The 18,748-nt window shown below is 61.5% G+C and overlaps 6 protein-coding genes across 6 annotated transcripts; all 6 read left to right on the top strand.

The window, feature by feature from the left end:
* Nucleotides 1-819: 819 nt before the first annotated feature.
* LSCM1_03582 (uncharacterized protein) lies at nucleotides 820-2,532 on the top strand (the record flags this gene model as incomplete). Its single annotated transcript, XM_067321117.1, has 1 exon — nucleotides 820-2,532. One exon carries the CDS (start codon nucleotides 820-822, stop codon nucleotides 2,530-2,532), a length of 1,713 nt encoding a protein of 570 aa, XP_067177727.1.
* Nucleotides 2,533-4,853: 2,321 nt separating this feature from the next.
* LSCM1_03581 (uncharacterized protein) lies at nucleotides 4,854-6,989 on the top strand (the record flags this gene model as incomplete). Its single annotated transcript, XM_067321116.1, has 1 exon — nucleotides 4,854-6,989. One exon carries the CDS (start codon nucleotides 4,854-4,856, stop codon nucleotides 6,987-6,989), a length of 2,136 nt encoding a protein of 711 aa, XP_067177726.1.
* Nucleotides 6,990-8,914: 1,925 nt separating this feature from the next.
* Nucleotides 8,915-12,337, top strand: LSCM1_03580 (uncharacterized protein; the record flags this gene model as incomplete). Its single annotated transcript, XM_067321115.1, has 1 exon — nucleotides 8,915-12,337. The coding sequence occupies one exon, from the start codon at nucleotides 8,915-8,917 to the stop codon at nucleotides 12,335-12,337; it is 3,423 nt and encodes a 1,140-aa protein (XP_067177725.1).
* Nucleotides 12,338-12,963: 626 nt separating this feature from the next.
* Nucleotides 12,964-14,121, top strand: LSCM1_03579 (uncharacterized protein; the record flags this gene model as incomplete). The annotated part of the gene is made up of 1 exon (XM_067321114.1): nucleotides 12,964-14,121. One exon carries the CDS (start codon nucleotides 12,964-12,966, stop codon nucleotides 14,119-14,121), a length of 1,158 nt encoding a protein of 385 aa, XP_067177724.1.
* A 915-nt stretch (nucleotides 14,122-15,036) lies between these two features.
* Nucleotides 15,037-17,298, top strand: LSCM1_03578 (uncharacterized protein; the record flags this gene model as incomplete). Its single annotated transcript, XM_067321113.1, has 1 exon — nucleotides 15,037-17,298. One exon carries the CDS (start codon nucleotides 15,037-15,039, stop codon nucleotides 17,296-17,298), a length of 2,262 nt encoding a protein of 753 aa, XP_067177723.1.
* Nucleotides 17,299-18,386: 1,088 nt separating this feature from the next.
* LSCM1_03577 (uncharacterized protein) lies at nucleotides 18,387-18,665 on the top strand (the record flags this gene model as incomplete). Its single annotated transcript, XM_067321112.1, has 1 exon — nucleotides 18,387-18,665. One exon carries the CDS (start codon nucleotides 18,387-18,389, stop codon nucleotides 18,663-18,665), a length of 279 nt encoding a protein of 92 aa, XP_067177722.1.
* Between the last annotated feature and the right edge of the window lie 83 nt (nucleotides 18,666-18,748).

Below are 18,748 nucleotides of genomic sequence, written 5' to 3'. Positions count from 1 at the left end.
GGTCAAGTGGCTGCGACGTCACCAGGTCTAGGCGAGTTGTCACCACAGATGTCGGTGGCCAGGCCCTGCATGGCGTCGCGCCGCCGTGGCCTGCGACCGGGAGCATGCCCGCGCCACGCGTGTGGCAGGCAGAGCTGTGGGGTGGCCTGAGCGCACCGCGCCCAGCGCTGACTGCCCACTGGAGTTTGGAGCCTGCGCCGCGCCGAGGGATGCGCCACATGCCGCACGGGACGGCGGGGGGACCTCTGCGAGGCGACCTTCAACGCGGGGGCTGGTAGCGCTTGGGGCTGGGGGTGCCCCCAGGTGGGCTGGACGGCGCGTGGCCGCGACGCGTGCCTACCGCTGTTTCGCACCAGTAGGGTGGGCCTGTGTGGCGGGCCGGGTAAGGGGGCGCCAAAGTGTGTGCACTCTATGGGAGAGAATGAGGGCGTTGAACGAAGAAAAAAATGACTAGTCGCTCAGCGCTTGGTAGATGAGAGCGAAGGGCCTGCCGCTTGGCGCATGTGTGCTGTCGCAGCTCTTTCCTTCGCTCTTGTACAGTCGTGCATATTCGCCTTTCTCCTCTCTGTTTCAATTTTTTTATTTATTCTGTCCCTCTTCACAGGTGGCCTATTTGCTGGCCCCTCTCACCGATCGTGTCTCTTGGTGTGGGCTTATCTACATGATCAAGCACACTCTCCCACTGGCGATCCCTTCATTCGTGGATAGTCGCGTGCGCGCTGCGCTTGGTGGATAGAAACGCACACACACACTCTCCTCTCACCAACATAGATACAAGGCAAGGAGGGAGGGCGGGTGCGCCATTGTGTGTAGCCGAAAATGGACAGCTTGCATGAGGCGCATCTGACGCGCATTTTAGAGGCGCGGCGGCGCCGTGGTGTACTAGGTGCGTTCTGTGAGCTAGTCGCGACCCCGCCTTTGCGTAAGTACGCTGACGGCGCGATGTCGCCGCCGTCGCCTGCACCGCCTCGCCAGCGCCGCGGCTCTTCGACTGGCACGCAAACAACGGGTTGCTCGAAGATGGCGGCAGCGGCGCAGACGATGCCTACGCCGGCCGCACCAACATCGGCGTCGCCGCTTCTTCAGTCGTCACCAGGAGCATCACCCACCCCATCAGATTGGCGGCAAAGTGTGCCACGGAGCAGGGCAGCTGGAGCAGCCGCGCCGCCGCTGATGTCGCCAAATCCAAAGGCAACGTTAGGTGGAGGGGTGCGCTTTCAGTCCCCCGGCCGCGTGCCATCACTAGCCTACAGCACCCCGAACTCAATTTCTCGACGACGCGCAGATCTGCGGCGGTCGCTAGCCTCCGCCTCGTCGCCAGGGTGGTTCTCTGGAGCGGGGGGGCGCGCGTGCTCTATTGAGCCTCTGTCGCCGCCCCTCTACATTCCACGGCCGCACTCCGCTCTTCGGGAACCTCTGTGGCCTGAGCGGCTATCAAGCAGAGAACGATGGGGCAGATGGACCTCTTGCTCACACTGGCACCCACTGGTGATGTCACCGACGTGCATGAATACCCGGCGCGACCGCAGCTGCATAAGCACGTGCCCTTCACCCATGACTTGGAGTCAACGGGGCACGAGCCATCTCTCACGGTGGAATGACGGGCCAGCCACAACGCCAAACATGGAGTCGCCCGGCCAAAAACGCGGAGCGAGCCACGGCAATCGCCACCGCTCGTCTCGCCACCAATCGCGACACCATCGCCGACATAGCTCTCAGTCGTGCGACGATGGCCGCGATGGCCGCGAAGGCAGTGGCGTGAAGTCCCCACTTCACTGGCACGGGCGCCCTGGCGTCCGAAAATCGACATCCCGAGATGACAGCTCTCAGCCACGAGGGGGCTCGTGGCGGCGCGCGGGGGCAGAGCGGGACGAAGATGGCGCGGTCGGCAGAAAGCAACTCTCTGGGCGACGCAGACGCTACGACGCACGGCAGCTCAGAGATATCTGTGCACCACCTGTAGTGCCCATGGGCCCTTTTCCCGGGGCGGCACCGCCGTCATCTTCGCGGGAAGGCAGCTCACGATGGTCCCACTCATCATCCGCAGCGCTACTGCCACATCGCTCGCCGCGACCTTCACGGCCGCCCGTACAGCTGGAGCGCGAGCCCGCCCTCGGTCTCCCTGACGCCCACTCGACGATGGACCTGCTCACGAGCGTCGAGACGCTGCGCGCTGGGGATTGGTTCTACAAATGGACCGTCAAAGGTGATTCGGTGCACCCGAGATGGGTCTGGATCGACGTGAAAAGATACCTGCTTGTATGGAGCAATTACGAGACCCACAACCCGCGCTTCTGCGGCAATGTGCGCCTTGACCGCATCTGCCAAGTCACCTTGCGCGACCTCTCCACCTTGGACGAGAGAGGGCTCCCAAAGACGTACTACGTGCTGCTGATCGAGACGAGGAAGCGGGTGCTGCAGTTGGCGACGGAGCTGAAAGAAAAGTGCGACATGTGGTTCGAGGCCTTGAATAATGTGGTGAACTTTATCCGCCGTAATGACATGATAAAGGGCGCCCGAATCCCTGACTAAGTGGATGTGTGCGCCGTAGCTGTTTCGCTTTCTGCATCTTTTCCGGGTTGCGGTGAATCTCTTTCTCTGTGTGTATTTCAACCTCGTTCGCTGGAGCTCTGCGCCCTTCTCTCTCTCTTTCCCTCTCCCCCTCCCTTGACAGAGTCTGTGGGGTCGACGTGTCTGTTTGGCTTTCTTACTTTGTACCACTACCGCTCATCACGATGTTCTCCCTTAGACTTCCCTTTTTTTGTTTCTCTAAATCGCTCCGGCTCTCTCAGCGGCGCCTTGCGTGTGCTTGCGATTCTCTGTTTCTTCCTCCGCTTCCTCCTTGCTCTGCGTTCCTCCCTCAGTCCCAGGGTAGCTCAGCTGGCGTCTTGATGGATGGAGATGGGCGGGCGGCTTGCGTGCGTGTGAAGGGGGAGATGGGGGACGCTATGAAGGGGCAAGTGTGAGGGAGTAGGTGCGCTTCTGTGTTTGTGTGTGACAGCAGCACAGGCTTGCCTTTCCTCTGCTACCCTTCGTTATGGGCTATGCTGCACGGCGCCAAGCGGCAGGCCCTTCGCTCTCATCTACCAAGCGCTGAGCGACTAGTCATTTTTTTCTTCGTTCAACGCCCCCATTCTCTCCCATAGAGTGCACACACTTTGGCGCCCCCTTACCCGGCCCGCCACACAGGCCCACCCTACTGGTGCGAAACAGCGGTAGGCACGCGTCGCGGCCACGCGCCGTCCAGCCCACCTGGGGGCACCCCCAGCCCCAAGCGCTACCAGCCCCCGCGTTGAAGGTCGCCTCGCAGAGGTCCCCCCGCCGTCCCGTGCGGCATGTGGCGCATCCCTCGGCGCGGCGCAGGCTCCAAACTCCAGTGGGCAGTCAGCGCTGGGCGCGGTGCGCTCAGGCCACCCCACAGCTCTGCCTGCCACACGCGTGGCGCGGGCATGCTCCCGGTCGCAGGCCACGGCGGCGCGACGCCATGCAGGGCCTGGCCACCGACATCTGTGGTGACAACTCGCCTAGACCTGGTGACGTCGCAGCCACTTGACCCTGTCAGCGCCAGAGGCGCTTCGGTGTTGGCAGGGAGGAGGGGGGGCTGCGTGACTCTCGCAGAGGGCGGGTGGCGCTGGACCCCTGAGGTACCACACGCACTAAGGCGTGCCTTCTCTCATCAAGAACTGCACAGAAAGAGCAGCAAGGAGTCATACGCACACACACTCAGCGAGAGCAGTCTGCAGGGATGAGTGTGTGTGTGTGTGGGGTGGAGTTGGAAAAATGTACATGATGGCTCATCCGGAAGGCTTCCAGGCGGCACACGCGTGCGTCCTGTCGGCGCCTACCCTGTTTCCCTTTCCCTCCCTCCTCCCAGAATCTCCTGAGTAAGTCCTTCTGCGCTACAGGGAACATGAAGAAGAGCCGTTGCAAGCGATTGTGTGTTTTCGCCGCTGACACGCGCACGAGCAGACGGAAACGCGCGCGCATCAAGCCCACTTCCTTCTTCTCCTTGCGAGACCAGAGAAACTCATTCTACCCACCTTCGTGGACCCTCTCTCCCCTTTGCATTGCGGCTCCCTCTCCTCCTATCCCCCCACGTGACACTTGGGGAAATGTCTCATCCTAATTCAGCGGTCCCACACGTTTTGGGGTCGGTTACCGTCTCACACGTCGCCAGTGACAGCAGAGGGAGCGCACGAGTGCAAGGATAGTCCTGCAGTGGATTGATCGATATATGCTTCTCTTTCCTCCTGCCCACACCTCTTTCCCCTTTCCTCTTGCACGATACGCTCTCCTCCTGCTTTACGGCAGGCGGGCACCTCAGACTCTCGCCAAACGTATACCACGTATGCATAGATAATCGACACACACCCACCAACACACACAGACCTCTTTTTTTTTCTATCGCGTCCTGCCTGGCCTTCCCCTCCCTCAACCCCTCTCCCTCTTCCTTTCTCCGCGGCTGTTATCGACGGAGGAGCACTCACCATCGACAGAGAAAAAGAAAGGGAAAAGTGGCAAGTGTGAAGATCAGCTTATATATATATATATATCATTTAGAACTAGCGGGCACGTCTTCAGGACATATATATGCTATCACACTCGGGCACGACAACGACCACACGAGATACGGCACACTGTTTCCTCGGTCGTTCACGCTACCTTTTCCATCGCCCTCCCCCTTTCCCTTCTCTGGCCCTTGGGTGGTCTTTGCGTGGGAATCAAAGCTGGTGTGTTGCGGGCGCGCACTGGAAAACAAAGCGGAGGCCTTGCCGGCATACACCCAGACGCATTCGTGCATGCACACAGGAAGCAGTGATCAATACAGGATCATCTTTAAGAGGGCCCACGCCATGCTTGCGGCGCGCGACCTGAACCGCGTGCCCGTCGCACCGTCGGTCAAGATCCCAACACTCGGCTTCCCGAGCGGTGGCGATACGGCGGCGAAGGCGACCTCCTACTCGCCCCCCTCAAGCATGAAACATCGTTTCTCTGACACTTGGCTTCCCGGGGCTTTTACCATTCCTGCGGGCGCATCACCGTTACCACCGGCAGAGCTTTGTGTGTATGAGTGCAGCACTGGAGCGGCTGCTGTGGAAGAGTGGCCACCGTCGCGTGAGTGGGGGGAGGGCAGCGGCTTCGCTGACGACAGCAAGCTGTACAACGAGCAATGTCGTCTAGAGGAGTCGGTACAGGAGAGAGGCGTGGCTCTGCAAACGACGCCTGGCGACGTGCTGCCCGAGTTGCCATCGGTAACTGCACTGACTGGGCTCCAAACCAACCTCCCTACTGGCGAGCTGCTTTTGCAGAAGGAAGATTTCCTGGAGCGACTCGTGCAACGCGTGCGCGCGAGTTGTGCGAGCTTAGTGCGAGACCACGCCACCGGCACATCCGGTGTGGAGCACAATATGGAGCCAGGCGCGGGGAGTCATCGGGGCTCTTCTCCGCTTCCTCGGCGGTCTTCACCTCGTGACGCCGAAGCTGCCGACGGGACACAAGGTCGCTCAAGTGATGCAGGTAGGCGATTGATCGGGCTATCGCGGTCGCGCAGTCCGTCGCCTAAGCCGGCCTCTTCCATGGCAAAGAGAATGGCTCGGGGAACCGCGGCTGGGCGGGTGCAAGCCCAAGCTGACACTCTCGTAGCACGAGTGGCTCGAGCAGCTGAATCTCCACTGTATCAGCGCTCTAGCGCCGCGTCGCCCGATCCTCGCCCGCCGTCGACCGACTTGTACGCGACGGGAGGAGCGCTTCGGAGTAGCCTGCAGCACAGCCGCTGCTCTGGCGTATCGCGAGGTCGACGATCTCTCAGCGCGGAGAGACCTGAGCACAGCGATGCGTGCGCCCCATTAGCTGCTCAGGTGCGAGGGGTGGAAGAAGGGGAGGTGGCCAGCGCCTGGGGCCGTGTGCCTACGGCAGGGATTGCCACACCCGGAGCGGCAGGGCGCAGGAGCCTCAGCAACGTCCGCTCAGAGTCCGTGCACAGTCAATTCACACATCCACAGTGGAATCCGCATCCGATACAGGTGGCACGACCGGCATGGAATCAGCGGCAGCCGCAGAGGAAGCAGCGACCTCTGGTGAGCGCGCCAGGGTCGCAACCGCCGTCGTCGGCACGCCGGTGCGCGTCGCGCAGCCCCGAGACATCCTCCAATGCTCGGGGACTGCGCGGTGCCAGGTCGGAGGAAAGGGATGCGACAGGGGCTTCTCTACCCAACGCCGAGAACGTCCTGAAGCGCACCGCCTCTGCATCATTGCAGGTGAGGCGGGAGCAGGCGACAGTGCCGCGCCGCGCTTCCGGGCAACCGTCACGGGCAACAGTTGCCTCTCCCCTGTCTCCGCCATCTGCGCGCGCGCTATTTCAGAGCCATGACGCCCCCAGTGCAGCGCAGACTACACCACCGCGACCAGGGCGAGAGGCGGCTCTGCAGAGCCAGTGCGACGGGGCGCTGGCACGGGCAACCCGAGCAGAGCAGAAGTGCAATCTTCTCTCTCACGCACTGGAGCAGCTGCTCGTCGACCATGCTGCTGATAAGGCCGCATGGGAGGCACGTCAGGCGGCGCTGGAGCAGAGGCTGGCTTCAATCATGGAGTGGATCAGCAGCATTGATGCCGAGGCGACCTTGGACGCAGCATCTCAGGGGGCAACAAACGCACTGGTGCCAGAGGCGGTGACCTCAGAGACAGCCACGCCACATCTGCTCCGGCAGCAAAGCGAGGCAGGTGCTGCGGCCCGCCCCACGGCCACCACTGTCACGAAGAGCACGGCGTGGGAGGGGGATGTGAACATTGTCGACATCAGCAACAACGGTGGCCACAGCGTGGACACTAGTCCCCTTCCGGGTGCTCCTGGTACAACTCCCACGCCGGCCCGTCCTCACAGTGCCAACGCCGACAGCAGGAGCGCCTCCACGTGTCAGGTGCGCTTGCCACCATCGCCACCGCTAATCCTCCACATGCACGCCGCCGCTGCGCAGTCGCAATCTGAGTGACGGAGCGGTGGCGCCGCAAAGGACTTTGTGCCCTATTATGCGTGATGAGGGATCACGCCAAGGGATGTGGCGCACGCGAACACGCATGTCAAGCGCATTACTCTTCTCTGCTATGCCTTGCCATACCTCATTTTTTTTTTCGTGCTCTTTTTCTGTCGCCCCCCCGTTCTCTTTGTCCCTCTCGTTGCTGCCGGCACAATGACGTGCTCCATCTGCGTGCGTGGCAGAGGATGTGTCCGCCCGCCGCCATGACGTCCTCCAGGCACTCTGTTCATCTCTTCAGAGTTCTCTCCCTCCCCTCACGTTTTTTCTTTTTACGATCACGAACCCATTGTGTTTGTGTGGTTGCCGACACTCTCCTCTCATTTTATTTGTAGAATAGACGCGCACGCGCAGGAATAGATGTTGTCGATGATGATGCCGTTTGTGTTTGCCAACTTTCTTAGATTATGTGCCTCCCTCCTCCTCCTCCCTCCCCCTCTCTTCCTCTCTAACGGCGCGCTTTTCTTTCTCTCTTCCTATTCTTCTATTCTCTCTCCTCCTGCGCATGTGTCTGCGTATATGTGGCAATGGGTGAGGCGTCATGCGGCTGCAGGCGCTGGGCGTCAAAACAGCCGCCCTAGTAAAATGGGGGCCCAGCAAGGTGGAGTTGGGCACGTGACGTGCGACCAGCGACTCCCCTCTGTCTGCCTTTCGGATGCAAAAAAGGTGAAGGGAGGAAAGGGGGAGAGAGAGACGAGAGAGGTGCATTGATGGTGAGAAGTAGCGTGGTGAGGGAACAGTAAAAGGGCGTTGCGGCGAGGAAAAAAGGTGACGAAGTATGCTCCGTGTGCGCATCAAGCATGAGTCGAAAGCGGTCTCTTCGCTTCCTCTGCATCTCTGCCCTGGAGAACGAGGCACTTCCCCCCTCCCCCATTCCAAGGACTTCCTCAGTGCGGGGGTGTATTGTGCACACCTTCGCCTCAACTGTGGGTCTCTTCTGTCTTGTCTCTTCGTTTTCACTCAGCACTTTGCATCCGCGCAACACTGGCCGGCATTGGAGCAGTTCTCGCTGGGGGCAAGGAAGGAGACGGGTCATTTTTTTTTCTGTGTGCATCTTGATCTCACAAGCGCACCCCCCTCCCCCTCCCCCAAAAAGAAAACATCGTCTCACAGACATGCAGGTGCACGTATGGGTGTCTGCTGGACACACACAGAGAGAGAGATGGCCCGCCTCTTCTCACATACGCTCTGCGCTGCACACTTGTTGCTTGGTGCTGTGGTCTCTCTCCCTCCACCCCCCGCCTCCCCCCTCTCTCTCTCTCTGCACCTTTACAGCTTTGTCCTGTAGCCCTTTCCTCTCTCCTTCCCGTAGTGACGGCGCCCACATACTGCTCAAGAAAAGAGGTGGTAGCTGGGGCGACAGAACTAGCAGCTCGGGAGAAGCTTTGTTGCCCCTCCCCCGTCCCTCCCTCCCTCCCCTGCTATTTTTACCGCAATACCCACTCTCTTTCGCATGGTCCGCCACATGGTTTCCCGATAAGGACAAACACGCCGCAGCATACAGAGCCAGACTCCCGCAGATCCGCACGCGCGCGTTGCCACACAGGGTAACGCTGCCCTCGACTGGGCGGTGTCGCGTAGATCATAAAAGAAAAGAGTAGGGAGACCCCCCTCTGTCTTCCGCACACACACACACACACGGAACTGAGGGAGGGGGCATAGACAGAGCGCGGGAGGCCACGCCTGGGGTGCCGTCCTCATTTCCTTTTTCCCTCCCCATCTGCTTCCCCTTCCCCTTCCCCAAAACTGCCACGGCAGCCTGCCACAGCCGTCTGCTACTCGCATCTCCATGGCACGGTCCAATTTGAATCACATAAACGTACCTTTTCAAAGCGCCTCAACAATCAACGACGGAGAGGTGTCGGGCACACACCAAACAGGGGATGACTGGGGGCGCGAGAGGTCAGCTTCAGGCGATGTCCCTACGGGCCACCCGTCTCATCGACGTGGATGAGGCGGTGCGCATTCTTCAGGAGGCTTGTCAGCGTCGAATCAGCGCAGACACCTTGGCGCAGCTCATGGATTCGGCCCAGCATCTGGCCTCACACTGCACGCCAGCGTTGTTTTCCAGTGTACTGGAGGCCTGCGATGCGACGACGGAGGTGGAGGCCGCACCGAAGAAGCTGACGATGCTCAACGCAGCGTGGAAGCTGCTTCTTACGATCGCTTCGCAGGGTGGGGTGGAGCCAGGTTACTATGGCGCTGCCGTCGCGCACATGGTCGAGCAGCTTCATTGGGGTGTTCTGACGCATGATTGGAGTGACAAGAAGCGCGTGCGGCTAGCTGCATTCTTTGCGTCGCACGTTGTCTCCGCGGTACGGGCCCATCCCCAGCTGCTGCTACCCTGCACGCCGGATGCGACAGCCGTGATTAGCCAGCTCGTACGCCTGTACTTTGCCGTATGTGTGACGGTGGCGACGAGTACACAGGACGCAGTGGCGGTGTCGCTGCTTTACGACAGCATTGTGGTACGCTTCCACAACATCTTCAACTGCTTTGGTAGCGCCGCCGCCGCTGCTGCTACGGTGAGTGCACACAGCGGTGAGCTAGATGTGGAGGAAGCATGCGGAGCCGACGAGGGGAACGAGGGCGACGCTGCATCGTCGCCGTGCGGCGAAGTTACTTTAGGTGACTCGGCTGCTATACCATCACAGCTACGCTGCAGGAGCCCAGCAAGCGTCTTGGAGGAGTTGCTGATCCAGTGCGTGTCGACGGAGGCCGCACGAGAGGTGGAGGAGGCGGCGGGGGGCGGGGTGGCGGCGCGCATGGCAATCGCCACAGCCGCATTCAGCCTCTATCTGCATGTTGTGCGAGGGGCCCTAGATGCGGCCACACCGCCGGCCGCCGGCACCAGCGCGGACTCGGTGAAGCAGGCGAGTGACTCCGGAAGGAGAGGTGCAGAAGGGGATGAGGCAGCTGCTTTCGCGCCTGCGCCGAGCTCGCCAAGGCTGGCCCCACTCGCGACGCAAGAGTTGGTCATGAAGAGTTTGATGTGGTGGACGCACAGCCAAACGGAGGATGGGCAGGTGCACGCCCCCAGGACTCGCGCTTCTTTGCTAAGGGCGGAGGTCCTGACGTGGGCAGTTGCACTGCCGCCGGATGTCCTCTGTTGCTCTGAGGCCCTCGACGCGTCAGGAGCGGCGCCTCCCGTGTCGCTGCGCGCGCTGTGGACGGACACACTCGCCACAGTGTGGCATCAGTGGCTCCGTCGCATGTGCGAGGCACCTAAGGAAAGCGGCGAGGCCTGTCGCTCGGGTGCTGCAGAGCGCCTTCGCGCAAGTACATCTTGCGGCGCCGAAGCCGTGAAGCCAGCAGCGGCGCTGCGCACACCAAAGGCCCGGGGTGGGAAAGCGGAACCCGCTGTTGTTGTCGTCTGTAGTGCGAGATTTGCTTCTCTCCTGCTGTCGTCTGTCGCCGGCACGCTTCCTTCGTCCCCGGCTGCCTTAATGGTACTGGAGGCGTGGGCGCAGCTTTTCCTCCGGGCGGAAGAGGCAGCCACTGACTTTGCGTCCGCGATACCGTCTCCAGATACATTGTGCACCTCTGGTGGCGCAGTGACAATCGCGCATGCGCTTCTGCGTGTATTAGCCGATCTTCGCTGCGGGGCAGCTGCACTCGTCGAGGGCCTCTTGCGACTGCAGCGATGCCATTCGCAGGATGGCCGATACAGGGCTGGCCCAGAGCAAGCGGCGGCCTTTGGCAGCACACATGCGCTGGCCGCCATACCACTCCGTTGGATCTGCGCAGCGGTATCGCTGCTGGCTTACGGAGAGGCGATGCTAGGGGTGCTTTCGCCATGCGCCGGTGCGACAGCTCAATTTGAGTGCGCTGGTGAGGCTGAGGTCGCCACGGCTGCAAGGGTGGTCGCGCACTTGACGGAGGTGATGAGAGCACACATGACTCCTCACCTTTGCGGAAGCAAAGTAAGCGAGACGGCGGCAGACACCGAGGCGCGCGCAGTGACTGATGCCACCATGCAGCTGCGCGAGCTGCTCCTGTCTGTGCAGCAGAACGAGTCGGCCTCTGGGGTAGAGAAGACGCCGGCGTCTGCAAAGCCCACCCGACGTACCCAGACTGCCCTGCTGCTCCTAGGTGTGCCTCGTGCGTGGAGCGCTCTTTCCACTGCTGTGTCACAGCACCGCCCTACTGCCCCAGCCAATGCGAACGGGGCGGACACTGCTGAGCGTTGTGGGTTGGAGCTGAAGACAGCATTGCTGTCTCTTGCGCCGCTACTCGCCTCTCTGACGCACACTCTGCAGTCGCTGGGCTGTGAGCCTGGACTGTCGGTGGCGAGCGAGGAGGCGGAGATCCCATCTTATCGACCTTGCACTCGCGTGGCACGCTGGGTAGCCGCGCGGCTACTGGACGAGGTTGCCGTGGTGCCACTGACAGACAGCTCTGAGGACGCAGTCTTGGTTGCGTGCGTGCGTCGATGGACAGACCTTGCCTTTGCTAGCGGAGCTTGTGCCGCCAGGGAGGGCTCTGCGACCGTGCGCCACGACGACCCCGTCGCTCTCGCCGACGCTGCCGCTGCACTGCTGCACATAATGGAGGAGTGCACGACGCTGTCGCTGGAGAAGCTGCGCCTGCCCGAGGAGTCCGCCCACTCCCTCATGGAGCTTCTAAAGGGCGACGATAGAGGTAGCTCCGGGGAGAAGGATGGGGTGGGTGACGATGACGACTGTGGTGCTCGCTGTCCCTCTTGGACTGCAGTGCGGGGCCGCGAGGCAGCGGAGTGGCGCGAAACGGAGAAGTGGTTTCTGAACCGTCGCCTCGCTGCGGAGGAGAGTGAGCAGGCGGGGGAGTCGGCGCCGGCACCAGTGCTGACGGAGGCGCTTCGCGCGACGCCTTCGTACATGGACGCAATGGCGCCGCCCTCGTCTGAGGAAGATTTGCGTCGAGGTCTCTCGTACTGCGAGGCTGTGCTGCAACACCTTCAAGAGAGAGATCTGGCGTTGCTCGACAATACCGGGAACCAGAGCAAGCGACACAGGAGCGAGGGCAGCGATGCCCCGCAGGCCGCTGTTTCGACTCTCCTACAGAGCGTAGAGCGTATTCAGGAGCTGAGCCGCTCCCTCTTGCTGCGTGCCGGGTGTGCAAGCGATGCAGGCACCCACGGTACTACTGCGGCGAGTGGTATAGTCCCCCTTCCGCCACCGCCTCATGTCACGCCTCCCAAAGCCGCGGCACCAGCGGGCAGCGAGGGAGGGGCCGGCAGCGTCGACCCCGTCTTTACGCTCACAGACCCGAAGCCCGTCGGGAGCCGCCGCGTGCCGTCGTATGCAGAGGTGATCGACGTGGAGTAACGGTACGCAATGCAGAAGCGGAGCGAAAGTATGAGATGCCGTGTGTGTATGCGTGTGTGCGTGTCTGTGGGTTGACGGGAACGCGGATTGGAGTGAAGGATGGAGGGGCGCCGAAGGTGTGTGCGCGTCAGCCTCGCTGCGGACTTCTCTGGGTGGCTTTTTCTCATAGACAGACGCGCACGGCGGCGACGCAGACGATGCCGTGCTTGAGAGAGCGTGCGTGTGTGTGTGTGTGTGCCTCTTTGCTGCACCGCTTTATTACATCTCCGGAAGGTGCGGGTTGTGCTTCGAGGTTGGTTTGGCTCCTCAGCGGAAGCGAAAAAAAGCGCACGCCAAAGAATAGAGAGCACCACGCGACGTGCGTGCATGATCAGCGCGTGCCATCTTAGTGTGTGTGTCGCCTTCCGGCTATGGATCTCTGACAGGGGGGGGCGTGTGGTGGAAAGGCTTGCGCCCTTCTCTAACAGACGCACGCAAACGCGCTTGCGTAGACGCACACTGCCATAGCCCAAGGCAGAGGAGTCTTTCAGCTCTCTGGACGAGCAACTGTGTCTCTCCGACGTACTCTTCATGTACTGAATTCCGCTGCTGATGCTCTTCTCACTTGCTTCTCCCAAACAGTCAACATGGATTCCAACTTGAAACGGCAGCGCAGCGGCAGCGACGGCTTTCATGGCTATGGTGGTCGTGATCGCACCCGCGGCTTTCGTGATCGAGACCGCAGCGCAGCTGGCATGTCTAGCAGCTCTAAGTGGGCTGGCGGGTATCGACCGCAGGTTGCGGACGAGTCCGTTCCGAGACCACACCTGCCCGGCGAGCGCGCCCGCGGCGGCCGCGGGGGCACTGAGAGCTGTGAGAGGCGCCCCTTCTCGTCTCCCACCAACTCTCGCTTCTCGTCATCGCATCGCTCCGGGACTGCCGCTGCTGCTTCCCCGTCGCGAGGTGGTCGCTCCATGAGCAGCGCTTCTCGAAGCACCAGCGGTGCCGCGAAGCCACGTGATATTGTCGTCATCCTAGAGAAGGCCGGCATCCTTCTGGGCAACATGGGCCTCGTAGATGCCTACGACCGGGCGGCGACGACCGAGATCGCGAACGAGTCCCTGAAAGACGTGCGCCCCGACATTGTGCACCAGTGCCTTCTCGCTCTCTTCGACTCCGACCTCGCCTACCAGCACCGGCTGCGCGTGTACATTAGTCTCTTCGTGCGGCAAGGGAAGGTGATCGAGGTATCGCCGGCGTTGCGGCCGCCACGTACGTACGCGCGTTTCCGCGGTCTAATGTCTGCCCTACTCCGTGACGGACGTATCTGCTCGACGGATGGGCAGGTGCTGATGCGACTGATGCCGGGCTCTGTGGCACCCATCATTCCCCATGGCGCGGAGGTGGTTGGGCTGACGAACAGCCTTGCTTCTCCAATCGTGACGGCGACGCAGCTGGCACAACAGGCTGCTGCGGCACCAGTGGATGACTCTCTGCAGGGCGGTATCAAGCACGTGGCAGCCTTCTACTGCATCTCGTGCACGGACGACTGCAACCTCGACGGCATCGACTACATCACCAGATCGGTGTGTCTCTCCGCGTATCCGATGACAGCGCACGTGCAGTGTGCACGGGTGTGCGAGGGGCACACGCGCGTGGAGCCGGCGAGCAGTTCGAGCAGTGGCGCTGCGACAGTGGGGGCAGGCAGCGGGCAACCAGCGACTGGCAGCCACCCAACACGTGAGCCGCCGCAAAGGAACCGTGAAGTGTTCCCGGCTGACCAGGAGGCTGATAACGATCGGTGAGGCAACCGCTGCAGTCGACTAGATGGCCGAGGGCCTGTGCACTGCTTCCTTCGCTTCATCTCTCCAGAGACTGTGTTCGTGGATGCCTGTGTAGGCACGAGGCCCGACGCCGAAGCAGTGGTTTCCCACGATGTTGACGGACGCTGGTGGGTCAGTGTGGGGAGCGCCACCGGAGATGGTGTGGCTCGCCAGATAAACCGAATAAGGCCTCCTGTTGCATGAAATAAGTATGGTGGTGCGCCTTTATGCGCATGTGTGCGGCTCGCGTGTGGTGCGCAGGCACACGGTCGAGAAGCGAGTAACCTCTTCCGCACTAAAGACAAACGACGATGCACACCTGCGGGGTAGGCGAGTGAGTGAGCGAGCGGCAGTCTGCCGAGAGGGGGGTGAAGAGGGGGAGGGAAACGTGCGCCCCACTCTGAGGTGACGCATCCATCAATTTCCGCGTTGCGGTGTTTGGCTTCCCCATGATGTCACGAACGTACGCGTCATCGGACTTCTGCGGGCGAGCGCGAGGTGACGGGAAGGGGGCGAACGACGCAGCAGAGGAGAAGCGACGGACAGGACCTGTGCCAAGAGCCCTTGAGCTCGCCTCTCTGTGTGTGCGCATCACCTCCCCCGCCTCTCCACTCCCCCCTCGTTTCACTCTCTCGCAGTCTTCTTTGCCGCGCCGGCTGCATCTGCTTGCATCCTTTACAATCGTTCTCGCGTGCTTCACGCATATGTCCCGTCCCCTTCGCGCTTTTCACGACCCCACTGTGACGCACATGCGCACTCGGATGTGGTAGGGCTCAGGTACTGACTGGCGGGGACATAGTGGAGATTTGCCTGCGCATTTCTCCTCCTCCTCTCATACACATTTTGGCGAGCCTCTGCCGCTTCTTCACACAGGCGGTTTCGCTGTGCCGCAATGCAATGACGTCACTGATGCCCTTCGATTTTCGGTGCCTTCAGCACCTCGTCGGTGTCTCCCTTCGCTGTGCCCCACTACATGTGCGGTTGGCGGTGCCGCAGCCGTGGTCCGCTGCATCCACCGCACGGCATGGCACCGCGATGCCAACAAACGCACCTGGTGAGGGTGGACACGACTCCCCACTATGCTTGCTTGCATCATCAGAGAAGAGCGGCGAAGACGGTAGCTGCCAGAAGTTGAGTACGCAGGTGAGAAGGGAGACGGCCGCTGCGGCGGCATCGGGCTCTCCATCGTCGCCAGCGCACACTGCATCTGCTGATGACGCCGGGTATTTATCTTTGCCACTGCCACCGTCTCCGGGCCACAACATAACCCCCCTTGGCGAAGAGGCAGCGCACGCCAGCACTGCTGCCAATGCTGATATCACCTCGTCAGTACGCACGGCCAAGTTTCATAGCCCCTCCTTGTGCATCGAAGTGTACTACACTATCGACGTATTTCCTCCGTTCTCTTCTTCCGCCGCTCCAGTCGGTCAGACGCTCAGTGCCGCGCCTGCGCAAGCGAAGCGCGACACAGAAGACTCAAGGGTGCATGGCGACCGAGACGACGAGTCGGCTGTGCAGGAGCAGCGGCCACCTACGCTCGTTACTTCACCGATTTCTCTGTATACGAGTGAGGTGGCCCGTGGCAGCTCACATCCATGCTGGGCCGCCATACCCCCAGGGCTACTGGGTGGGTACGGTGCGGCTACGCAGGTCGAGCTCGCCTTCTACTACACGGCTGCATGCCTCTCGAAGGCGGTGTCATCTGTGATGTCTGCATCGGACCCTACGCCCTCCACAACTGCTCCTCTCCATCGCATCGTGCCGACGGACGTGTGTGTGCATCGCTGCCGAGTGGACATGCGCGACGTGGTGTATGCCGGGTCGACCGTGGAGGAGGCAGACGCCACACTGAGCCGAGTGCTTCACATCGAGCAGCAACAGCAGCCACAGACTCGATGCTCCACTAAGCCCATCATCTTTCTACGATACACGGACGGCGTCTTTGTCCCGCGCGTGTGCCTGTCAGATGTCTCGGCCGCGGCCACGGTGATGCTGGAGGAGATGCAGGCGGCTCGAACGAGCACCTTTGCCCCACCACCGACGGTGGCCGACCTGCAAGTCATGTCTTTCCTTCCATCTACGCTTCACAGGATCGGTAGCCAAACATCGACCGCGGCGGCGTGTGAGGAGCTGCCGTGGAGTCGCGCGCCATCCTCGGTTGGCTGGCGATACCCGCCTAACGCCGTCCCTCGTGCCGGCCCGCTCCGTTTAACTATGGGAGACTTAAAGGCTGCAGCTCTCGCGACCGTTGCGTGGCAGCGACTGGCCGACGTGATGGAAGCGCGACAGGCGAATTTGGCCGCAGACTTGAATTGCGAGGCTGCCGCCGATCCAGAGGAGCGTGCGCAGGAGGCGCTGTGTGCCGAGCTTCGCGTGCAGCTGTCAGCTGCTCGAGAGCGACTCGCCCTTTCCACCCTGGAGCTGGAGGGGCTGCGAGAGCAGGTGGAGCAGCGGCGACGGCAGCTGCGAAGGCAAGAGGAGGCGCACGCCCAGGCGCAGAGACACCAGGCTTACATAGCGTCATCCGAGGCACGGGAGCAGTCAAGGGCCATGGCGCGCGAAGAGGAGGCGAGACGCGCGCGGTTGCGCGCCCAGCTCGCCCGAAGCCGGCAGCAGCGTGCGCGAGAATTGTGTCTTGTCTACACCGTCGACCTTTCATCTCAGTACGCGAATGAGGCGTGCACACGCGCGGCGGATGCGAAGGATCACATCAACAAATGTGCGCTTCCCATTATGTTTGCCGGCCGCGCTGACGCCGACACTGCCTCGCATTTGGTGGCGAGTACGGCGGAGGACATGCATGAGGAGGCGGTCGCTCTTGGCCACGCTGGCCACCTGCTCGTTGCGCTTTCTATTTTGTACAGCTGCGCACTTCCCTGCCCGATTCTTTTAGGGAGCGGGCAGAGTCACGTGCTTCCGTCGCCGAACATCAGCGCCCAACAAGTGTTAGCGGCCCCGTATACACTCACGGATGCACTCAAGTACCCGCTAAGATGCCACAAGGTAGCGGAGCGGCCTCTCATGATGGCCGGAGTGCATCTCTTGCTGCGCGATGGGATTGCACTGGCGAAAGCGATGGGCAAGCCAGAGCGCCGCGTGCTCGCTTGCTCTGATCGGCTCGGCGCGCTGCTGGATTTGCTGCTACACGACGTCGAGTGAGGCTCATACAGGATAGCGATGTGCTCGTGTGTGTGTGTGGTGGCGAGACTCGCGTGAGTGGCCCAGATGGCAGCGAGGCTGTGCGGGCAAGAGAGACAGAAAGGGACGTACGGAGATGACTTGGAGAACCCTTTTACCCCACCCCGTCTTTGCTTGTTCCAAAACGCGCGTCGCACCGCACACACGGGCGCGCGTGCACTTTTACCCCTCCTCACGAAGGCACACACACACACACCCGTGTGTGCTCGCTTCTGTATTTCTTGCGGTGAATAGGCACGTGAGGGATGAGCGGCGCACCGCATCACCCCCGCCGCTCATCCCTCACGCGCCTCCTTTCCTGCGTGGCTCTGCTCGCTCTTTTCATCCCCCGTGAAGATGCAGCGAAGGGGAGGTGGAAGCGCCACTGCGGCAGCAAAAAAACTGACCAGGAAACCCTCCTCTCCCCCTCCCCCTCAACACACAAAGGGGCGAGGCGTAGCATGTAGGCGCGCCAACGTAGATGCCGGCCAGATAAGAGGAGGCGAGGGTGGGGGGAAGGAAGGGTGAGAGGAAGTTGCTCGCGGGCTGACCCCTCTCCTCCTGTTTCCTTGTGTCGCACCCCCCTGTGGTGCCTGAGCGCCCCCCTCCCCCCACCCCGCCACTCACACCCTGTGTGCTATGCGGCTTATCAGGCGGCCGATTGCACCCCTCTCTGTTCCTCACTCTTTCACCATTGCCGCTCGTCTCACTCATGTTTCTCCCTCTTCGGCGTACGCATAGCACCCGCACGCACGTACACGCACCTCGATGCACATAAACATATATGCAGCAGCTCTTGCTCCCCCCGGTTCCACCCCCCTCCCTCCCTCTGCTCGCTGCTCTGGCACCACGCACAAGAGTGAGGCAAGACGTGTGTGTTTGTGTTTGTATGTCGGGGTAAGCTGAGGATACACCCGAGCGGGACGATATAGCTATATAACGGAGAAGAAAACTGACCGCGGGCGCCCATACCGCCCTTATTGTCCCCCTTCCTTACCCCGTGCGCGCTCAGACGAGCACGCACCCAAGGGCAACGACGTAGCCACGGTTACCACCCCCACCAACCCGTCATGTCTTCTGCACCTGAAAGCGCTGCAGACGCAACCCGCTCTTCCTTTGGCATATCCGCTGGAGCCGCCGCCTCCTCCTCCAATGTCGATGTCTTCTCTTCAGCTTCTGCCGCTCGGACCGAGGAGCTGCAGCGCACGCTCGAGGTTCTCTATCGCGACATCCTTTTTCCATTCTATGAACCGGTCGAGCGCCTCCGCGTCGTGAGCAATCGAGCGATACGGGTCCAGGACGTGGTGGATGCGGTGGAGAGGTTGACGCACAGTACGCTGTGTAGCTGAGAAGTGCTCCCGCCCCACGGCAACGTCGCCATCAGGAGCGTCGAGGAAGGAAAGGGGAACAGCGGTATTGGCGCTGTTGAACT

Source organism: Leishmania martiniquensis, chromosome 27 (genome assembly GCF_017916325.1).
Source record: "Leishmania martiniquensis isolate LSCM1 chromosome 27, whole genome shotgun sequence".
Classification (NCBI taxonomy): Eukaryota; Euglenozoa; class Kinetoplastea; order Trypanosomatida; family Trypanosomatidae; genus Leishmania; species Leishmania martiniquensis.
Note: the sequence above shows the minus strand (reverse complement) of the source record. Positions and strands in the feature narration are given on the sequence as shown.